The sequence below is a fragment of the Nipponia nippon genome, unplaced genomic scaffold, assembly GCF_047370975.1.
Source record: "Nipponia nippon isolate SJK-2023a ecotype South Korea unplaced genomic scaffold, ASM4737097v1 scaffold_16, whole genome shotgun sequence".
Lineage (NCBI taxonomy): Eukaryota > Metazoa > Chordata > Aves > Pelecaniformes > Threskiornithidae > Nipponia > Nipponia nippon.
The window spans coordinates 9,319,594-9,341,882 of record NW_028262332.1 but is presented as its reverse complement, the minus strand read 5'-3'; the positions used below and the strand labels follow the sequence as shown (position 1 = coordinate 9,341,882).

The following is a 22,289-nucleotide window of genomic DNA, read 5'->3' as shown; positions in this document are numbered from 1 at the left end:
ACTTGCACTTCCTGGTGCAAGCTCCCTGGCAGGCAATGGGGAGGATTAAACTCATCAGAATGGAGAGGGGGGAAAAAAAAAAAAGAAGAAAAAAAAAAAAAAAAAAAGAAACTCATGCTTAAATTAGAAAGATGGTCCTTACATCCAGACTGCGGAGCTAAATTTAGGGTCCTGCGGTAACCGGAGATAGGGAGTGGAGGAGGTGGAGTTGGTGAAAAGTTTTAAGAACCTTCTTCCCAGCTTTTTATGATTTAATCTTGGCATTTCGGTATTTAACATATCAACTAAAAAAATTCTGCTTTAAAACACCAGCCAGCTGGGCAGCTGCCTGGAAATGAGGATGGGAATCAGCTGGGTGGCTGATCAGAAATGTCCCCCAATTCCACTAGAAATCTTCTCAATTTGTTTGTTATATCTACTAATCCACAACATTACTAAAATTTAACATGCCAAATATTGCTGATAGCCTCTTTTTGGCAATTTCATTTGTTCTCAATCAAGTTCTTGAAAGTTCACCCATTGCTCACCATGACAGCTTCATTTAAAGGCTAATACCTTCCCATTTGTACGACACCAGGACAAAACACACATAATCCATGAGGAGGTGCTGGCTCTGCTGCCAGCACCACTGCTCCAAAATGGGACGTTTGTACATCCTTGAGGTGTGCAGTTTGCCAGCTGCAACAGTTGTACTTTTGGGGTTTTTTTGGGGGGGGATTTGTTTGATTGATTGCCCTGTTGCTGCAATCGCCCCATGGAGGGAAGGTTTGGTGCCAGCCCATTGCGGTCTGCCACATGCTGCAGAAGTGGTAAAGGAGCCCCAGCTCCTAGCTCTTCCCAAGAAAACTGGGTCCCGGGTACAGCGTGGGGAAGGGCTGCCTGGCCGTGGAGGGGAACCCCCCTCGTCCTGACCTCAGCTGCACCCAGGTGGTTCGTGGGTACAGGAACACGGAGATTTATGCTTTTACCCTATAGAAAAATGTATTGTGGCTGAGGATGCAATGCCACAATCTGGATCTGGCCATGCTTTGGACAGGAGGGAGCTGCACGGGTGGGCGGCCGCCAGCGCCGTGTACGACCGGACCAACGGCTACGTGAGCTGATGGGGACCGGGGCCACAGTCCCAAGCACATCCCGCTAAATCCCTGGCCACAGCTTCGTTAGCAGTTTGGAAAGCAGACATACCTTAAACTGCCTTGCCAGGTGCTGCTTGTGGCTTTCTTCCACTTGTTTAAATTTTGATTCCAGTCCCCTCATCTGGTTTTCCATCTTCTCAACGTACTGTAAGTCTCTTTGAGTCCGCCTGTCCAACACCTCTATCGACTGGGACATGTTTTGCACCTGTCAAACGAGAAGGGGTTCATTTAAGAAGGTGTCGCTTCCCCAGCAGCAAGGCAGCCCCGCTTGCATCCCAAGGCTAAACACTGACCTTTTCCTACACAGTCCACAAAGCTAAAGGGTAATCAGCCTATGCATTATTTACTAGTTAATCAACAGCATCTCATGGTATTGTGACCCCCATGCTCTAAAACAGAGCAAATTGGTTTCATAAACATTTATTCTGCTGCGCTGCAGAGAATAACTTAACAATCACACGTGCAAATAAGGGCTGTAATGAAGGCTAAAATGCATCACTCACGATGGCCTCTTCAAGAGGCTGGGATGGCACCCGTCGTCGCGTGAGGAGAGGCTCTTAGCTGAGCAGAAGCACATCCGACTACGAGAAACGCTTCTGCTGAGGTGCACATTATCATTTCTTCATGTACGCAAGTGACACTTACTGATTGCCTAAGTGCAAACTTTACTCCCAGCTAGTAAAAACTTCATTATCCAAACAGCCCTACTGTTTATACAGCATCTGCCACAACAAATCCAGCTGCAGGTGAGGGCATCTTGAAGCTGGGAAGTACCGCAGCAGCTCCCGCTCTGGCTGGCCCCACAGGTGCCTGCCCACTCAGGCGGTTGTGCCACGTCGGCATCTTTTCTAGCCGACCGATGCCGCATCCCCGCGGCTCCCCGCGCAGCGCCCATCTGGCCCTGCCGAAGGAATGATGCAAGAAGGTTGGCTGGGCTCATCGTGAGAAAAAGAGCTGAAGGTGTTAGGAGGGGAGGGAAATGATAGCTAGGCTGACCTGATTTTGAAGGTTGGCTGCCATCTGATTGATTAAGATATTCCCTTCTCTCATTTTTCAGGCTAGGAGAGGGTAAATGAAGCTCGGACTTAGGCAGGCACCTAAGCATTAAGCAATGGGTGTGATTTAAAGTCTTTGCATCAGGGACGGTTGTGTCTGTGCCACAAGTTTGTACGTTACAGGGCTCAGCCCACGACTGGTGCTCCTGCCACTGCCGTGTTACCCACCGAAACGCGACTGTCGGCATTGGTAGGGATGACGTCTGTGTTTAAAATGAATCAGGCATCCAAGCATGCTGCTGCATCATGGCCCTAACTAAAGGCATCTTGGTTCAAGTCTCTTCATCTGTGGGTGTCTGAGCAAAACCCAAATGCGAGCCAGCACCGTCTCTGCAGATCTGCTCCGAGACACTTCCCAGAGCCCATGCTGCCACATCTGCTCCCGTCTCCATCCTCGCCAAAGCCAAGCACAGACAGGCTGAGACGGGGGAAGAACGGCGCAAGTGCAATATTGCCTCCAGCAAATCACACTGGGCTGCTGCGACTTACCTCAAGTGACAGCGCGAGGGGACGGCGGGACACCCACACGCAGCCAGGTCTTGGAGACTACTTGCTGAAACCAGCATAGGTCAAATGCCAACTTTGGCGTCTGCATCTCTGAAGGGATCAAAATGCCCATTGCTCATGCACGATGACAAGAAAACTATTACAGGGAACTATTAAAAATGTATGGACAACCTATACTTCAAAGGCCAACAGTGAGGAAACATTTTGTACAACCAGTACAACTGCTCCGGGGGTCTAATGGTCTTCTTCAGCAAAGGTGAAGCTATTTTCAGTCTCTGAGTCCCAACACATCACCCAGAGGTGAACCAGCACCCATCCTGACTACCACCAAGGACCTCCTCAGGGAGGTGTGAGGAGCAGGGAAGAGCAGAACAAGATCCTCTTGGTTTGAAGAGGAAAAGCCCAAACCTGAGCTCAGCCCAAGCCCATGTGGCTCCCATTTAGCTGTGCCTCCCCGGGGTATGTGAGCTCTCAGCAGACACGGCTGGGTGCTAATTTACCTGGGCTGGATGTGGAGGAGTTTGAAGACCTCTCTCTACCCTGAGGCTGGAGAAGGGAAGTCTTAGACAAGCATCACTGGTCTGCAGATATTTTTATCCTCGTAATCCAGTCTATCCTCCTTTGAGTCGAGCTGTATCTACATAGCAGAATTATTCCAATGGGTTGGAATAGGAATCGTACAAAATAATTGATCTAATTATTCCACTAATGCCTACCCCCAATTAAAGGCCGAGGTGCAAGCAATCAGAGAAGAGCATTTCTGTAATGATAGGCTCGTATGGGCCCCTGCAGGGGCCGAGCGAGGCTACGGGGGCTCCTTACATGGCCTCTGGGATGGCAGGGAGGGAGAGAGGGACTCTGCTAGGAAATGAATCAGAGCATCTCGCTCAGGCTTCTGCTCTGAATCACCTCTGGAGGAGCCTGCCTCTCCCCTGACTGCAGAGGAAAATAGCCTCCTCACACATCTCTAAACTGAGACGCCTAAAATTAGCTGCTGTGCTATTTCGGGGATGTGTTTTACAAGTCCAGATTCTTGCTATTTGTTGCCCATATTGTTTTCACCCCAGCAAGATTCTGGCCAGATGTGTAAAAAGTCAGCCTCCATCATTGCTGATCCCTGACAGTGATGCATGCTTCCTCCGCTGAAGACCTACTTGTTTTCCTTCATTAGCATATTAAGCCCTTGATCCAGCGAAGTACTTTGGCACGTGATTAGATTTCAATGAGACTGTTCATAGCTTAAACTTAAGCATGTACATGAGTGCTCTAATGAACTGAGACCGAAGAATACCGTTTCTCAAATTCCCTCAGCTTCACCCATTAACGGCTATCCTCAAACACCGGCTTAAACGCGTTTTGCCTTCACTGGTGGAGCACGCACTCTCAACACGAAACCTCATTTTCCATCAAGCTAGTGGGAGAGAAATACCTGCGATTGTCTTGGGGAAAAAGAGTTAATTTTAGCATTTGAAACAGAAAATTGATACAAATTAAACTTGTGGTGCTGTTCTTGCCATTGCGTGGCACTGAGTTGTTTCAGAATTAAACCAGAGTAACTGAGAGTCAATATTGGCTTGAGGACCCTAGAGAGATTTATATGGTCAAAGCAATGGTTTAAACGCTGCTCAGGCTTCCCTGGGGATGAGCCTTTCATGCCAGCTCAAAAGAGCTCTTCTAAGTCCATCTTTGGGGGTTGAAGTGGGATGAATCTTTAGCTTTGGGTAGCCAAACTGGTGGAGCAACAGCATGAGGCAGCTTGAGGGAGATTTTCGTGGTCTATAGGAAGAATTAGCAGAGAGATGGGCTCAACTGATGGCCCAGGACATGAAAAGTTGATCTTATAAGGTCTGTAGAAGGCAAAGTGAAGGTTGAGAAGAGATGTCATTGTCCTCCTTATATACACTTCTGAGTGAATATCAAAGGAACAAGAAGAACTGTTTAATCTGGAAATCAGTGCTGGCAAAGAATAAGAATTGGCAGGAAACCAAAAGTGGTTTAACCATCAGAGAAGGAAGTCCTCCCAGATAACAGGGCCAAAAAAAAAAAAAAAAAAAAATCTGTTTGAAGATAAAACATAATCTGTTTATGAACAGGATTTAGGTGATGTCTTGGTCTGGATGCAGTCCAAGATCTGGCCTCAGCACCTGACACATATAAGGCTGGAAGGACTCCGTGTACTCCAGCCAAAGATGAGCTCAGACACCTCGGTGTCAAAACACGGGCTGAACAGTTTGTGCGGTGGCGAGCAGCCCTGGCTCCCCTTACCTCACTTAACGCCTGCTCTTTAACCTGATGGGGTGCTCAGGATTCACTTGCAAGCAGCACGAACTGCAGTTTCTATGCATATGCCTGTGCCCATGTGTTGAGGGTAGATGGGGTCACGGCAGCTTTGAACGTCAAAGTACATTCAGCTGCTGAAGCCTCTGCGCGGGGATCTTCACTGAAGATGCTACAATCGGTTTGTGTACACACACGTACACACACACAAACGCAGCTTACTTCTTGCCCGTAAAAGCAATGCCTTATTATTTCCACAGGTGACTGCCAGGTCTCCTCCTTTGAAAATCCAAACGCAATTACCTCTTTGACACATTATGCTTCTTCATCTGCTGGCAGAGAGAAATCAGGGGATGCCAGTTTCCCCATCACAAAGCTATAGTTAAAATGTCAGATGAGGGAAGGAGTTTTCAGGTTTGAAATCCTTCCTGGGAAGCTGGAAGCTCTTCTCCGCAGTTGCGTTTCCTATAGGGATTATCCTTTCAGCCTTCGTCAAGATCAGATGTCTGGCACTAAGAGCCTATACCTTATTTTGGGGTTTTCATATAGGTTAGCGTAGGAGTGAGATGCAGACAGATTAGCAGGCAGGTAACATATCCCCAGAACATGTCTTGAAATACCGCTCCTCCCTCACTTTATTCACTGGCAGCCAGAGAGCTGCATAAGGGAAAAATCACTGAGCACTTACACCCTCTGCGCGGGAGCTGATGTTATCCCAGGTCTCGTACGCCCAACTCGCCTGTCCATTAGCAGAGGGCATTGGGTCAAATCCTGCTTGTTTAATGCATATGAGCAGTTCTGGGAACACGATGGCTCTTGGACGCCTCTGTCAGCTGCTGATATAACGCCTGCTGCCTCTTAGACAAACGTGCTGTTGGACCGGTTGCCGTTATTGCTTAGAGAAATAAAAGCTTGCGTGGGATTATTTTTAGAAGCCTCTGACATACCAAAGAAGTGTTTTAGGGCTAAATGTTTCCCACCTCACTTTATTGTCCTTATCATATAGGAAAATCACCTAAGTGCAGGTTTAATATTGTTATGAGTGACTAATATATCAACTTCCCAAAAGCAGAGGGATAAAAATTATTTTGTCATGCACAACACATGTCAACATAGCATTAGGGCATGAAGGATAATTACATATCCAGCACAGGAGTCCACTTATATTTTAAAGAGAAGAGCACCATTTCACATGAAACAGCATTTCTTCAATGAAATCTATTATCTGGAAAATTTCTTGTTATCAGGAATGTTTCCCTAATGAGATTCTTTGATGTCTTTGGACAGCAGACTATTAAAAACTAATCAAGTGGATGTCAACATTAGAAAGAAAACCACTAACTGTCATTTCTGTGCTATTTGATGTCGACAGTTTGTACTGTTTTATTCAACCTTTTTAATATCGGCTTGGCTAGGAATGCATGGCCTTTGGGTTTTTAATTCTATCTTCCCTCATCTTGTTGAGGCTCATCCTTTGAAACCGCTTGTGTTAACGTAATGAAAAAAATGCGTAAATTACATCTTTTTTTTTTTTTATTTAGCAATGTGGTTCAATATCGTTGCTTTGATCTCTCTTTAACCTGACCTTAGGCCACGGTCCCTTCTCCTCTGTGCCTCAAGAACACTTAACAGATTTAAACTCCTGACCGCAGCTGATGATTCCCCTCCACACGCCTGGGGACAGCTACGGCATGGGAGGGCTGGCCCAAGGGGTCCGTCTTCCCTGGAAACCAAGGCTCAGCCCAGCTCACTCAGGTTTTTACCCCCAATGTCATGCCAAACCAAACCACCTTTCCCAGACGGGGTCAACCATTACCTTTTCTAATAGTTGTCTCAGCTGCTTTGTCCTGGCATCGCGCGAGCACATCGTCTGTTGAGGTGCCACCACTGTGCATATACAACGTCCCTCGCTATCTTGGGCAGAGCTGTAGACCTGCCAGCTTTCCTCTGGGTTGGTAGGCAACACCTAATTAACACAGGGAAAGATGGGTTAAGTAAACGGGGGGAGGCCTGGCAGGGGTGTGGGAGGTGAAGGGGGCTGAGTGGAGGAAGCAGGATGGATGTGGCAGATACTGGAGCCGTGCTGGAAGCGGAGGGAGGCTCCTCCGAGGGCCCAGCTGGCAAAATTCACTTGTAATGCAAAAATATGTATTGGGGACAAATAAATAAGGGTCTGAAAAGGAGAGCAAGAGCTGAAGCAAGAAGGCAACGCAAGTGGGAAAGCACGGACACGAGGAAAGCCACGAAGCAGCGAGGGTTGTAGCGAGCTGTAAGGCACCGAGCGCCCCGGGGCAGGGAACCCGCTGTCGTTACAAAGCACTTGACTTCTCCTTGACACCATGACAAGGATGTGCCCGAGCTTCCAGTGAGGACACGGTGTCCTGGCTGAGGGCTGAGCAGTGATCAAGGTGCCTCTGCAGAGCTCTCCCGGATCCGGCAGCAGGAAAATCAGCTCTCCTGAGTAAACGGACACTGGGGGTTACGTTTCCCCCTCCTCTGCCAGACTCTCCTGAGGATGGGGAGGTTCACCAGACAACCATTTCCCTGCAAATGTTCTGCGGGTCCCGGGCAGTGAAAGCCCGGTGCTGTGCCCTGCGAAGCGTGCCAGCAAAGACGGGATGCAGTCCGGAGGACAGGATCAGTGCCTCCGTCTGAGCTTCCAGGACACACCGCAGAAAGGGAGCCCAGCCCCAAACACAGCGAGTTCCCCAGCTCCCCTCCTGCCCCTTGTGCTCTCCGAACCTCTCTGATCTTAATTTTCCTTTGATCTCACAGTACTTTGCAAAATACATTATTTAATCACAATTCAGTCTCCGATCACTTTGAAGGTACCACCGTTTTGCCAACCAGAAGGGAAATGTTCTTTCTAGTATTTCAATACATTACAAATAACCTTGCAAATACCCATGTTGACAGACATGCACTGAGAGAGATGGCTAGGCAGACAAACTACTGGATTCTTTAGCTAAAACAACCAGAAAAAAAATAATAAATGGGTCTCATAATCCCTGATAACATGGAAAAAAAAAAAAAAATCCCAGCTTCATTCACAATCGGCAGAACCACTACATGAAACACTCGTCCTGAGCAGCAGAGCTGTAATACGGTACCTCTTCTATAAGGCACAAGCATGCAGCCTGGAGGCGAAAGGTGCCCATTTTTCCCCGCTAAGGAAAGACAGACAGAAGGACTGTTTTTCTCAGCCATTTCCAAAGTGGCAAGACCAGGCACCGTACCAGCCCTCCAGCAAAACAGGGACGGGAAACATACGGCACGACCAAAATACACCGCAACTTCTCCGCTGCATTTTCCATCCCATTAACGACTCCTGATTAAAGGCAGGGAAGAGAATGGATCTTGCAGGACTCGGAGCTGCTGCCCCAAGCTGCTTCGCCCAGCGCCAGCAAAGCGGCGACGAGGGAAACTTTGCAACCCTTTGGCTGAAGGCACAGGGGCGGGGGGCACCCAGGTCGCCCCCAGCCCGGGGCTAGGGATGGCCAAACCGAGAGGAGGAGAGGAGAGGAGAGGGAGAGAGGAAGCTCTCCCGGCACCGCCACCCCAGACCCCGTCCCCTGCCAGCCCCGCACCGCCCCGACCCCGCTCCTGCCCGGCCCCGGGGGGACACTTCGCAAGCGATGCCCCCCGCCCCATCACCCCGAGGCCCTGCCTCTCCCCGGGGCGCTGCTCTCTGCAGCCGGGGGGGCTCCTGCGGGGCCTGCCGGCGGCGGGGGGGCGGCGGGCAAGGAGGGACCCAGACAGCCGGAGAGGTCCCGGGGATGGGGGGCGACCAGGCAAGGAGGGGGACACCCAGGCGAGGAGGGAGGCGGGGATGCTCCGGGCAGCCCGGTGCCCCCTTCGGCCCCGTCCCCTGCCCGCCGCCCCCCGCACTTACTCCCGTGCTGCGGTCCAAGGTGCCGCCCGTGGCCGCCGTGAGTTTGGTGGTGTTGAGCCCCACGAGGGAGGGCAGCGTCTGCGACATCCAGTTGGTGATCATGGCCATGGTGCTGAGGACGACTCCAATCTTGAGTAAAGGCACAGACATGTCTGCGGGGGGGGGCGGCAGGCACCCTTCATTCTGCACCGGCGCCGGGCTCCATGCCGCTGGGGACGGGCTGCGCCAGCCGCCCGACCGCCGCCGCCGCTCGCCGCCGGCCCATCGTCCGCCGCCGCCCCGCCGCGGCCCTGCCCGGCGCTGGCGATGGTGCTGCCGGTGCCTGTGCCGGAGCCGGTGCCGGAGCCGGAGCGGGGCTGCTTCCCTGCGCCCGCCGCCGCCGGGCGCGCCCCAACCGGAGCGAGCGGAGCGGAGCGAGCGGCTGCAGGAGGCGGGACGGGGACGGGACCGGGGCGGGCGGGAGGGAGGGGGGAGGGAGGGAGGGGCCGGGGGGGAGCGAGCGCCGCGGAGCGCCCAGCCAGCCGGAGCGACTGCGGAGGGAGGGTGGGAGGCAGGGGGGAGAGAGGGAGAGGGAGGGGAGAAGGGATTTGGGGAGGGGAGGGGAGGGGGGAGCGGAGGGGAGGAGAGATCTGGGGGAGGGATTTTTTTGGGGGGGGGAGATTTGGGGAAGGGGGAGCGGAGGGAAGGAGAGGAGGAAGGATTTGGAGAGGGGGGAAAGAATTGGGGCGAGGGGGAAAGATTTGGGGAGAAGAGAAAAGGACTTGGGGAGAGGCGGAAGGGCTTGGGGAAGGGAGAGAAAGATTTGGGGAGAGGGGAAAAGATTTGGGAAGGGGGAAAAATTGGCGAAAGGGAAAAAGATTTGGGGAGATGGAAAAATTTGGTGGTGGGGAGGGAAAGATTTGGGGAGAGCGGAAAAGAACTGGGGAGGAGGCAGAAAAGATTTGGGGAGGGAGGAGAGGAGCGTGGGCGCGGGGCGGGGGGCGGGGGCCGCGGCTGCGGGCAGGGCCGGGCCGGGGGGCGCGGGGGCGGCTCCCCCGCTGCGGCGCGGCCCCGCTGCGGCGCGGCACTGCGGCGCCCCCTGCCGGCTGCCGGCGGCGCCGCCGGGCGCGGTGCGGGACCGGGCGCGGTGCGGTGCGGGGCCGGGACGCGGCGGAGAAGCACCGTGCCGGAGATGCAGCTTCTCCAGGGGACGAAGGGGAGCTGCTGCCAGCGAGGGCAGTCGGGAGCAGCGTTCCCGGCTGTGGTGCACGCAAGAGCTGCACCACTCCCGCACGAGGTGGGGGACGCAGGCTGTGGGCCATCAGAGGATCCCCCACATCCCTGCTTGCTCCCTCACCATGCTCTGCAGCCTCAGCCCTCCGTCAGCACGAAGGACCCAATACGCTTGAGCTAAATCAAAATGCCTCGGCAACTCTGCCTGCCCTCAAGTTGGTTGCCCCATTCCCGCCCCAATGCTGCTCTTGCCCCGTTCCCAGCACGCAGGGCTGCATGGACAGGAGAGATGGGATGGTGCCAGACACTACCAGAACATCCCACCCCAGGGTTCGAAGAAAACTCTTGGCTTTCTGTGGCGGGCGTGGCTATGGGGCTAACCCTGCCGAGGAACCCCATGGGCTGTTACACTGCAAACAGCATACTGCCTCTGTACGGGCCTGGCACATAGTCTGCAGCGAGATGGAGCTTGTTCACAACTCAGGTTTCCTGAAAGCGTTTGCAGAACTGTCCTGGTGACTTCAGAACCAAAGTCTCCAACCAACAGACATCTGCAGTTCCTTGCACATCCTTCCCTAAGTGAACCTTTAAACACCCCGTGCAAAGCAAATTATGAAATTAATCCCCTGGCCCGCTCCAGAGGATAGAAGTGACACCCCTCGCTCCACTGGTATAGCACCGGCCTCAGAGTGTTGGAGCAGCTGCCACGGCCCTGCTCTAGGAGACCCCGCAATGTCCCATGGCCCCACCACCCCCAGCCTGGCCGGCCCCCAGGAGACACCGCATTCCCACTGGAGTCTGATCAGCCCAGTCCCAAACCTTCCAGAGCTGTGTGCGGTGGGGGTCTCATGGCCCCCTTCCCAGGAGGTGGCTGGGCTACAGCTGCGAGGGTGCTGAGGGGTGCCCCGAGGCCTTGACCCACCAGTAATTCCTTGCCCTACAGCATCCAGGCTGGTGTGCAGAGCAAGTCCCAACTGGGGAAGCAGGGAGCTGTGCCCTGACATGCAATCGCTGCTGAGCTGGCCTGTCCCACCTTAACAGGACCTTGCCCCTAGCTGGGGACCTGGCCCTTGGCGTGGGATCATCCCAGCGCACCCCAGCACCGCTGGTCTGGGCAAAGCGAGTGGGGAGCAGCGACAGCCAAGTGGAGCTGTTTCTGCAGAGAGCGCTGGGGAGCTTCTGTAAAGCACTGAAACGAAAGCACATTTAGCAAGACCACCAGGTGGAGAAAAAGAGATGAGTTAGAGTACAAGCGCTGACGCCAGGTCGGATCCTGTCCCTCTGACAACAGGGCAGCAGAATCGGACGCTGGCAGCTGGGAGGCAGCAGCTGGTGCATGCCACAGGCTGCAGCAGCCGAAATGCCATTCCCTTCCCTCGCCTCCCAGCACCCTCAGCCCGTGTCACCCCTGCCCTTTCCCCCTGCTAGGGCCAGACGAGCTCTGATCTGGCTAAGTCAGCCGGCTGACAGGTCAACCTGCTGCTGAAATCAATAAGAAAACATTCCTGCCCTCTGAATCACTATCCCGCTTAGGGCTCCCAAAGTAGCTAAGCTACTCCCACCCCGTCAAATCGGCTTCCCCCAGCCCAGGCATCCCTCCCATGGCAAAACTGCCGTCAGATCGTGCAGCGTCGCGCCTGAGGAGGTCAGCACCAAGGATGTGTTTCAGGCTGTGGTTGTAGGAACAGGTTCATTAGGCAAAAACCTCGGATGGCTTCCATCTTTTAGAATAAATCCCAGCTCCCCATTCTGTTCCAGTTCAGCCTGTTCTGCTCTGACAGGTGCTTATGCTGTGCTCAGCACTGTAGCAGCCGAGACCCTGATTGCTTATCTGATTTCACACCATATAAAACACTTGAGTGCTACACTTAAATCATCCTAATGTTCATTCTGAAACTGAGTTTGTAAGTAAAGTTTATCCCTCATGGTTGTCTACTCCAAACACATAAAAGGGAATCAGACCTATGGATACTTTACTATTTAAAATGGTGTTCAGCAGGGTAACCAGCACTCCTTTGCCTTGCTCTGGATTCCACCTGGACTAAAGAAAGACTCATTTCCTACCAGTGCACGCAGGTGATTTCATTCGTATGCCCTTCAAGTGCCTTGCAATGATTAAAGCTTCTGCAGATGGGGATGGTGAAGCACAGAGAGAGGAGCAGCAGCACAAGTCCCCGCTAAGGAGGGGGCCCATTACCGGGACCTCATCCCAGCGGCTGGCACGGAGGGTCCGTGCAGGCAGCGGCGGCCGTGCTCCGGCAGCGGCGCTCAGCAGAGCTGCTCAGCTTCCCTGGAGCAAAACCCTTCATGTCAGCTGCAGGAGGGGCTGTGCGTGTAATAACGGGGGAGAGAGAAATCCAGGTGATTTTCTTTCCTTCTCTTGCTTCCAGTGTTTATGAAATAGCCAAAAGCAGCGTTTTTTGGGGAGTCTTCTTTGCTGTTAAGGGAGTTAAGGTAGGGACCTCAAGAGATCGGCTGCTCTTCCATACCTTTTCAGAAAGTCCAGTGACTTAATGCCTTAACGACCCGCACCGGGAGCAGGATGGCCCTGAGCCCATAGGTACAGCCCGTGCTGGCAGAGAGCCGCAGCCCTTCCTCAACACTGTCCATCTGCCCGTGGCACGGCTGCGCAAGCTGAGCCCACGTCAGCTGGTCCAAAGGAGAGACCTGACAAAAAAGAGGCTCCCAGAAATGCCGCTGTTTCCTTTTTTTAGGGGCGAAGGGTTATTCAGGGGGAAGAGGCGGTGGTTGCTGCTGTGCAATGAGATGCTGCCCATCACCGCGTGCTGTGCTGGGTCGTGGGCATCGAGCACGAAAATGACCTCTGCCACCTCAGTGCCTGAAGCAGGTGATGTGCAAGCATGGAAACCTCTTCCCCACCCTAACGACTTCCCTGCTTTTAGAAGCCCAGCATGGCAACAAAATGAAACACAGACAGCAAAAAAACAGCAAGGATGTGAACTTGATGTGAGAGACTGGACGTTGCCTTTACTCATGCTAGAGCAAATCCCAAGAAACGCTAGTGAAATCAAGAAGGAGGAGACTCAGTTGACTCTTCTTGACCTGATAGCATTCACTGCCGGGCCTTTCCAGAGCAAAGCGGGATCTGTCCTTAAAAGAGCAACTTTCCATTGTAACGTCTGCAGAAAGCTGTTCAGTACTGGTTTTGCCGAACTGGTTGAGTTCACCTTTCTCCTGATCACTTTGGGTTTTTCTTTTCACAGGGCATTGCCTTGGAAAAAACCTCCATGTTGTCACTGAGTTTTTCTTGTCAGAACTGCTAGAGAACAAAAGATGCTATTTGCATGCACGTATTCTGCGCAAGGAAAGAGGAGGAACGATAGATAAAAGCAAAGAACAGGGTCTTCCAAAATAGCTACTTAGTGGAAAATGCTGGGAAGTGATAATGCAAAATGGGACCTGTGTCCCTGGAGGAGCCCTACAAGGGTCAGCGTTTGCAAACAGGCCAACACCTCTGTGTGTGTGTGTGCGTGTGTGTGTGCAGGACACGGCGGTCATTGTCTCCCTCTCCTGGCTGGCTCAGAGAAGAGGTGCTGAAGTTTCTGTGGCTCCCAAGCTTACGTGGAGTTGGTGTCCGTAGACCACAGTCAGAGAATTCCTGTTTAATGCATGGTGAGAGGACGGGATCTGCTTTAAAATACATACACCTGTATTTTAACAGCCTGAAACGTTGCCGGTGCTCCAAGCTGGCTCAGTAAATGGAGAAGGCATCTCGGCTAACACCTTACATCTCCTGCGAGGAGGATGTGTCCAGCTGAGCTGGTTGCTCAATGGAGGGCAGAGCCCCAGGCACCTTCCCAGGGCTGGCAGCTCCTGTCCGGGGAGCACAGGGCTCAGTAATCCGGCAGGGCACTGAGGCCTGCCCGGGGATTGCTCTGTGGTGTGCGGGACAGCCCATTCTCCAGCTCTTTCCGACTCCTCCTCTCTGCACTGGAGACCCGCGAGATGTGCTGTGCCCTCTGGCCAGGAGCTGCAGGAAAGGGACCTTGCTGTATAACTTCAGGGATCCTCTTTAGATACTTGGACTAAGTGACTGATCTCCAAAGCTCCCTCCTGTAGCTGATGGAGGGGCTCCGAACTGGCCTCTTGGAGGACTCCCTGCCTCCACTGACTCTGTGCATCCCTCCTGGAGCCCTGGCTGATGCCGGGCTGCCAGAGTCCCTGTCGCTGCCCCACTGCCAGGTGCTGCTGCACCTGCAAAGGAGCGTGGACTGCACGGAGGCAGGCGAGCTGCAGGGTGGAAAGGACCACCTCCATCACACAGATGGGAGAGCACCCCGAGCACCAGCGCCAGGTGCTGCGCTCCCTGGCACTGCGCAGCACGCCTGGCAGCCGAAGGCCACGGGGATGCCAAGCAGCTCTGCGTGGGGGTCCCTGCAGCGGGGCTCAAGTCTGAGGGTGAGGAGCTGCGGGTACAGCCCAGCCCTACCTGCGCAGCAGGCTCAGGCCGGGGCTCCAAGCCCACCCCAGCACCACGCTGGGTGCTCACTGTGCCCCTCTGCTTTCTGCCTGGCACCACAGGGTTACAGGGGACAGAGCCTTGGATGCTGCTCTTGAGCAAATGATGATGTTTCTCATCCCTCTCTCAACTCAGTAAACGTTCACCCACTTCCCTTGCACTCCCCATTGCCTGAGCTTGTGGCAGAAGGTATCCAAAATCCCCCGGCACCAGCCTGTGGGCAGCGGGAGGGCTGTGCACAGTGCCAGGCCGAAGAGGCTCCCCACCTACCCTGGGAGGCAGCACAGGCAAGTTCATCCTCATTAAGGAACATACGCTTTGTACCCTCATCACCTTTGGAGCGTGGGACAGTCTTCTGTTGCATTTGCCGTGGAGCATCTGTCCCTCAGCAGGTCACGACTGCCACAGCAATAAATGGTACCAGGGTTCCCTGATTTTTGGGTCTGACTTCCAAATGTCCTTGCTTTTTTGCCTGTTTTTTGTCCCTGTCTGTGCTACCATCACTCACACAAGCCTCAGTCCTGGAGCTGGAGCCTGTCACCTCGGCACTGTACCAACGCAGAGCAAACTCTTCCCCTCCTGTCACAGGGAGGGTATGGATGGACAGACGGGGAAAGCAAAGGAAGGAAAGAAAATGGCAATTAAGGACCCCAAAGTGCTTTGGACTGTTTTCACTGTTTGACCATGATGCTGCAAATCACTGCCAGCTCCTGGTGGGATTTTGTGTGAAACTGCCTGTGCCCGGTGCTGAGCTTGGCTCCAGGAGCGGCCCCGTTTTGGGATCAGGCAGCCCAACGTGCTCCGGAAAGTTACCCCCAGCTACGGACACTGGGACTACTCCTTCCGCACACAAAACGCTGCGACCTTTCCTTTTGTTATCCGCACGGCGAGTAGAAACACTGCAGCAGAAAGAACATATTCCTTATGTTACACTGGAACAGACTAACCCCCTTTGCAGGTCTTCACTTCGCTAAATCTGTGTTTAGCTAAAGCTGCTCTTGACATTAAATTCATGCTCTAACAGCGAGTGCCAATACACATCAGAGCCTCTGGGCTAGATCGGAGCCCATTAAAGTCAGCGCAGGTTTTGCGGGCGCGTCGGTGGGTTCCTGTTACTCGGATGTTTTGGTTAGGGATGATGATTTTTTTGGGCATATTCCCTGGGTCGGGCGCACGCCTCCAGTCAGAAGGTGCCTTTACACTGGAAACTTGTTCTGCACGTTGCTTGCTAGAAAACACGGCATTGCTCCAGGGTTGCCGCTGCTGTGCGCTCCTGGACCGAGGGCTGACTCTTGCTATTGCCCTGCTATTATCTTTCCAGGAGATCTTTTGCATTTTGGCTGGTTTTGAATGCTGCCTCCCAGCTGGGATGGGGAGGGAGGCTGGGAGCCACGACCTGGGTCCTGAATGGGGAAAAAGCTTCCATGGGCCAAAACCCAGGACAAAGCTGGCCCGAAGGCTGGGACCAGGGCTTCTGGGCTCAGCTCTGGGACAGCAGCATCAAGCAATGGTTACAGTCTACAAAAGTAGGAAAATCAGGATTTTGAGGTGCTCTTCCCCCACAAGTGGGATTTGCTGGTGCTAAGACATGTTTCAGGCTCTGTGCCTCAGTTTCCCCAAGTGCATCTTCCCCTTTTTGGGGGAATTCTTGACTGACTCAACCTCTCAGGTATCCCCCTGCCCGCCCGGGTCTCCCAAAGAGCCCGGCCAAGGCACCCACAGGCAACAAAACCCAGAGGGACACTCTTTGGGTGCCCTTGTCCCTGCCTTCTTCCCTTTTGTTCAGAGGCTCATCACAGTAGAGCAAAGCCAACACTTATCGCTCATAACTCGAGAATTAGCTTCTTCCACTGTCAATGCAGTCTACAGCCTTCATCTATCTAATTCACTCAGATAGTAATTAGTTTTGTATTACTTTACGCAGTGATGCTAATACTGATTACAAGGACCGATAACTTGAGTAATAAATATGACCCAGGGCTGAAAATTACCTTTCTTTTTTATTGGTTAAAACTGAAGTTAGTGAAATGAGACACAAATTGGTTTATGAGATGAGGCAGCTGCCTCCTGTTACAGGCTGCAGATTTGCAGCTTAATCCTACTAGCTTCCCTGTGGCTCCCTGACAGGGGAGGGAAGAGCCCGGCCACCAAACTGGGCACTGGGAAGTCCCCCATGGGTGGAGGGGAGCCAGCATGGCCGGGCTGGGTGCTGCCGGGCAGAGGGGCACGGGCAGCTTTGGGGAGGGCAGCGTGCAAACCTGGCAGCTCCCCCCTCCTCTGCAAATGGCCCCAGGAGGGACCTGATGTGCTTTTAGGAAAATCAATGGCAAAATTGTTTTGTTGTTTGTTTGTTTTTTTTCTTGCAGAAGCCCTAAATGTTTAATAACTGCCTGCTCCAGGAAGGTATTTCTTCCTGTGTGGTTTCACTGATTACCGGGTAAGTGGATGTCAGAGCGCCGGCTGCCCCGCTCTGCGCCTGCGAAACTTTGAGGAATGCAAAGAGCTTTTCAATGGTAATATCCCAGCAGCTTGCCAGCAAGCACGAGGCATGACAAAGGGATGGGTCAGACAGACAGACAAAGCAGATGGCATCCCGAATCCCCTCTGCTGATACTCAGGGCTTTACTACAGCAGCCCAAATCCTCTGCCCTTTTGGCAGCACTATCTTTCTGCACGTGATGAACAGATCCTTAGAGAGTGTAAGCTGGCTCTGCTCCTCTGTGGCCACCAGGACAGCCGCCCTGGGTCTCACCGAGAAGAAGACAAGGAGAGAAAGCCCCACGCTTTGTCTGGGAAGGCCTCTGCCCAGAGCTGCACGCACAGCCAGAGCGAGGGTGCTGCACCCCAGGGTGCCCCGAGCAGCAGCTCTGCCCCCCTCACCCAGCACCCATATCCAGCCCCTGCACCCTGAAGCCATCCCATTCAACTCAGCCAAAATATTTGTCACTTCAGGCTTTGATCACTGACCTGTGGAGAGCCAAGGCAAGGCACAAAACAGACTAGGAGACCTTTGGCATTGAGAAGAAATCCCAGAGCTTCATGCAGGTCTTGCTCTGGGGCCGGAGCTCCTGCCACCCATCCTGGGGACACATGGGGGATCGAGGGGCAGGCAGGGACTTCTGCAAGGAACTGGGATGTTGGGGGGCATGTAGGGACAGCTCTCCCCTTGTTTCACGCAGGTAACACTGCCAGCCACCTTAGGCAGGTCTCAAAGCCCCTACCAAACCTGGGCGTGCAGCCTGCAGCGTGTGCATCACCCGTGTGCTCCAGGCCGGGCACAGGCATCCTTCCTCCCCCCCGGGGCGACCGTCAGAGGATGCTGCAGCACCAATACCTTGAAGACAACTTCCTCCTCTCCACGAGAAGGGCTTTCCCAGCACCCAGCTGGATGGACAGCCATGTACTCACCCCCTCCAGCCCCATTTAACAGCCGTCCCTCTCCCCATTTCTTCCTTTCTTGTGCGCTGGCCTGCCAGTGTCACTGCAGGGAGGGAGAGGAGGGGACAGCAGTAGCTTCTGCATTGTCAAGGAAAGCTGCCTAAATCGGCAGCCTCTCTCCCCTGAACCTCAATCCCTTCTCCCCCGGCACGGGATCTCTAGGGGATGGGAGAGACTCCACACATGTGATAGAGATGTGAATCCGGCACTGAATTAAACGTGGAAGACACTGAGCTGGGCGGTGCCTGGGCTGAAAGGCATATTTGGGGATTGCATCTGGCAGCTGTGCTACAGAAATGAGATGCTAAAACTCTGAAAGGGCTCTGCAGTGCCAAGCGAGCCAGCAGGCACGCTGGCAGGAGAGCTCTGCATGGCTGGCACGCGGGGCCTGGCGGGACTCAGCTACCTGCAGGCAGCAAAGCCCAGGTAGACACTGCAAACCAGAAACCAGCCCCAGCCGAAGGCAGCTCAGCAAAGGCAGGGCTTCAGCAGGGGCTTCCAACCTCCCGCCAGCGGGCAGGGAGGTGCCGGGAGGTAACTCCGCCAAAGTCAGCCAGCACCCTCAGCCCCACCGTTCAGAGCAGGTTTGATCCTCATCCCCACCCCGATTTAAAGTTGAGCAAAAAGTTGGGAGTGCTGCATTCACAAAAAAAGAAAACAAGAAAAGGAAAAAGTAGCCAAGCACAGCGGCATCCTTGGCACAAGAGGTGATAACTCGGTGTCCTTGAAAAAACCCACCAATGCAGAGCGATGGGGGCTGACAAGGCTGATGAGGGACGGTGACAGTCCCTGGGGAGCGGGGTACCACCCAGGTCCCCAGGCCATAGCTCACCCCCCGGGGCTGGGCAAGGCGGGGAGGTCGGCGGGGCAAGGGGCAGCCCCACCGCGCTGCTTCGCCATGCTGCTGCCACGGCCCTGGGCTGGCCATGCCCTCGGCCGGGCCAGGTGCGTAGCGAGGAGCCCCTTTTTGCTGATCCCCGAGCAACGCTGGTGGTCGCTGGCTGCTTTGTCCAGCGCGGCGCATGCGCGCTCCCCGTGCATCCTCTCGCACACAATGGGCTTCTCCTGGGCGCTCACTTGCAGCTCTGGTTCCTTCCCACCCCTCCTCATCCACACAGCTCTTGGATCTCTTCGCTTCCCCCCAAATTACTACCTTCTCATCCCTTCTCTCAAGGGCTCCATGCAATTAAGGCAGCTCTTACTTCAGCCATTTCTTCCTGGGGGCAGCAGAAATACTCTGAGGGTGCAAAGCCAAAAGGCTTCAGCTACTGAAACTTCAGCAATAGTGCAGTGACAGGCGAGAGCATTGTCAGCAGGAGAAAGGGAAAAAGTAATCTACATAAAGCATCCAGGATGAGAGCCCAGCTGCTAATTGCTCCTACACTAAGAAGCCTCCATTCCCCTCCTATTTATAGCTTCTTTTTCTTTCTTTTTTGCTTCCAGGCAGCATCACAATTAACCCCACAATCTAGAGCATCCTCTTGCAATTACTTTTCTTCCTTTCCTCAGTGACTGGGGAAAAAAACAAAAGACAACCTCCCTGCCTGCCTCTCCCCAGTTATCTTAAAGAAGTCAAATGGAGTTTTATTTCCACTTGCAAGAGATGGCTTTTGTGTGCCTCCTTGGCCCCCCCCGGCCCCACTACTCACTCAGTCCAGGGGCCGGGACAGTAAAGGCAAGCATTAAAATACAGTAAAAAAAAAAAAGGCGAAGGGGGAAGAGGGAGATAAATAAGATGCTCCTCTCTCCCACAAGCCTGTCACAGATGGAAACATCAAGGGACATTTAAATGTCACCTAAAATCAGCAAAGCTACCCCCACGCGGGGAGCTGGCGTGGAGGGATGGCCACCACGCACCCACCTCGCGTCCCCGCGGGGACTGGGACAGGCAGCCCCCAACTTCACAGAGCCCCAGCCCGGCGGTGGGGGTCCCGCCGCCCCCAGCCCCGCACCGCAACTTTCCCCGCCGGTGGGGCAGGCAGGTGGGGACCCCCGGGGTGGGGGGGACCCAGGCCAGGGCAGTCCCCTTCTCTCCCCGCCTCTGGGGTCCGGTCTCCCGAGCCCCCCCGACCTCCCCCTCCAGCCCGGAGGGTCCCCCTGCACCGCGGGCTGAGCAAAGGGGGTGCCCGGGGAGGGGGGGGCACGAAGCTGCACCTTCCTACTCCAGTTTTCTTTTGTGCTCTCGAGGTTTAATAGAAAATGGCGTTGGGGAGAAAGGGAGAGAAGGGGGGAGGTGGGAAAAGCAAGAGAGAAACCTACTTGAGTGAGTTCTGTGCCCATCAGGATGAGGAAGCAGAGGGTCAGGAGCTTGCTTGCCGGTTGCATGTCTCGCACCCAGTTCTAGGCACCTTGCATACAGATCACCTCCGGGCGAGCCTCCCTGTGCCGATCACCGAGCGCCTCGCTGCCTCCTCAGTCCTTTATTGTTATTATTATTTTAATTAAAAAAAAAAAAAAAGAAAAAAAAGACAACAAAATGCAATTAAAAAAAACCCAGAATGATTCTCCGGGTGGCTCTCAGCACCCCCAGGAAGCAATGCAAGAAATCTGCTTAGCAGAGCCTTCACTTTGCATATTTATTGGGATCCCCGTTTCTCTCCTCTGCTCTCGGTGCTGGCTCTCTGGCAATTTCTTTTTTTTTTTTAATGGCTCCCTTGATCGAAAGACATTTGCGAGGAGAAATTCAACGGAGCACGAAATGATTATCTCTGCTATTGCCAAAAGTTTGCCTTGAAAAGGGGGGGTGATGGGGAGAGGACAGGGATAAAAAAAAAAAAAAAAAAAAAAAAGGAAAGAAAGGAATTGGTAGGGCTGGCTACTAGCAGGGGATGGCTGTGGAACAGGATGTGACATCAACTGAGGCGGGGGAAATTTAACTAAGGACGGCAAAAGGGAGAGGGGAAAAGCGGCCTCGGGAGCAGCGGTGCAGGGGGAGCGGAGCTGGGGACTGGGGATGGGGCACCCCCTCCCCGACAGCCGGGAGGGCAAGGAGCTGCTCAGCTGCCCCCTGCTCCCCGGGGGTGCCTGGGGGGGAGCGGAGGGGTCACATCCCCCCGAAGTAGCGACCCCCAAACAAAGATGCCTTCCCAAAGCGAGCCTTCTGAGCAGCGTCCACTGTAAGGCTCAGATCCAAATTAATTTAAGGAGTAGGAGCAAGGTGACAACCCTCTTGCTCTGCAGGGCATCCTCCCCTGCACCCTCTCCCAGCACCCTGCCAGGGTCCCAGTGCTGCACCAGGGGCTTGGCTGGGGAGGCTGCAGGCAGCACCCACCCCACACTGCTCTGGATGCGCCCTGCCCTGCCCTTCCCCTCCCCACGGTGCGGGGGAACCTTTACCCCTCCTTTCTCTCTTACACACACTCCTTGAATGCTTTCCCAATCACAGTTTTCCCAGGATCTCATAAATACTATTAAGTCTCTTAGTACCTGGCAATGCAGGTGAATGGCATCATCCCCCTTTTTCCAGAGGTGACAAATGTAATGCAGATCTTCTCTTAATGACTGTTGAATGTTTTACTAGAAACCACTTGCCACAGGCCTGCAAGTAGCAGAGGCCCCACAAGAGGATTTTCCCCCTTGGTTGCTCACTGCAAAGGGTTTCTTCTTCTGGAGTCCTCTGGTTACTGCTGGAGCAGGGGATGGGCTCTCTGTAGCGATGAGCTGACACAGGGCCTTTTCCAAGTCCCGGGGTCACAGAGCACAGCGTTCAGCAGAAACTGGGAAATCTGCAGCATGGTGAGCCCAGGCTGAGGCTCAGGGGGGACAAACAGCTGAGAACAAACTGGAGAAAAGACTTCTGTGTGTTGCCATCAGCAAGTGCCCAAGGGAAGGTTGCCCCAGACCTCCTAAGAGCGGGTCTCAGCAGCACCTTGCAGCTTCTGGCAGCTCTCCTCTAGGAAGGTAATTAACGCATTAGTTTAAAGAGAGCTTAGAAAAAGGCAGTCCAGAGAGCAGCTGTGGGAAAGCTGGCATGTCCGACTATCCCACATAGATCTATCTTTAATATACTTCCCTCAGCACCTCCCTGTAAGGTCAATACTTTAGAGTCCATAAAAGCTGAGGACCTTTAAAAAGCATTAAGCTCCCCTTGACTATATCAAGAGCAGTGCAGTAAGGCCAAAAGCATCAAAACCCTGGTACAACAGGGTTTGAACACAACCTCCCCTGGTGCCTTAGAAGGTTGGTTTTGTTTTTTTTTTTTCCACAGGCATCAGCTTCCCCCTGGCAGCGATGGCAGTGGGATGCCCTGCCTGTGAATCGGTTCTCACCAAAAATCAGGGGAAGGAAGGGGG

General features: G+C 53.8%; 1 protein-coding gene across 2 annotated transcripts in view; it reads right to left on the bottom strand.

The window, feature by feature from the left end:
• Positions 1 to 20,750, bottom strand: part of OLFM1 (olfactomedin 1) — a 34,409-nt gene extending 13,659 nt beyond the window's left edge. Inside the window, exons 1-3 of one of the 2 annotated variants that reach the window (XM_009476996.2) lie at positions 20,257 to 20,750; positions 6,792 to 6,941; positions 1,186 to 1,341 (exon numbers count right to left, since the gene is read on the bottom strand). In XM_009476996.2, coding sequence (XP_009475271.1) covers positions 1,186 to 1,341; positions 6,792 to 6,941; positions 20,257 to 20,322 — 372 coding nt within the window. In that variant the 5' untranslated portion in view covers positions 20,323 to 20,750. Of the gene's footprint in view, positions 1 to 1,185; positions 1,342 to 6,791; positions 6,942 to 8,867; positions 9,203 to 20,256 lie in introns of those variants that run through there. The other variant, XM_087753013.1, reaches the window with a different exon arrangement.
• Between the last annotated feature and the right edge of the window lie 1,539 nt (positions 20,751 to 22,289).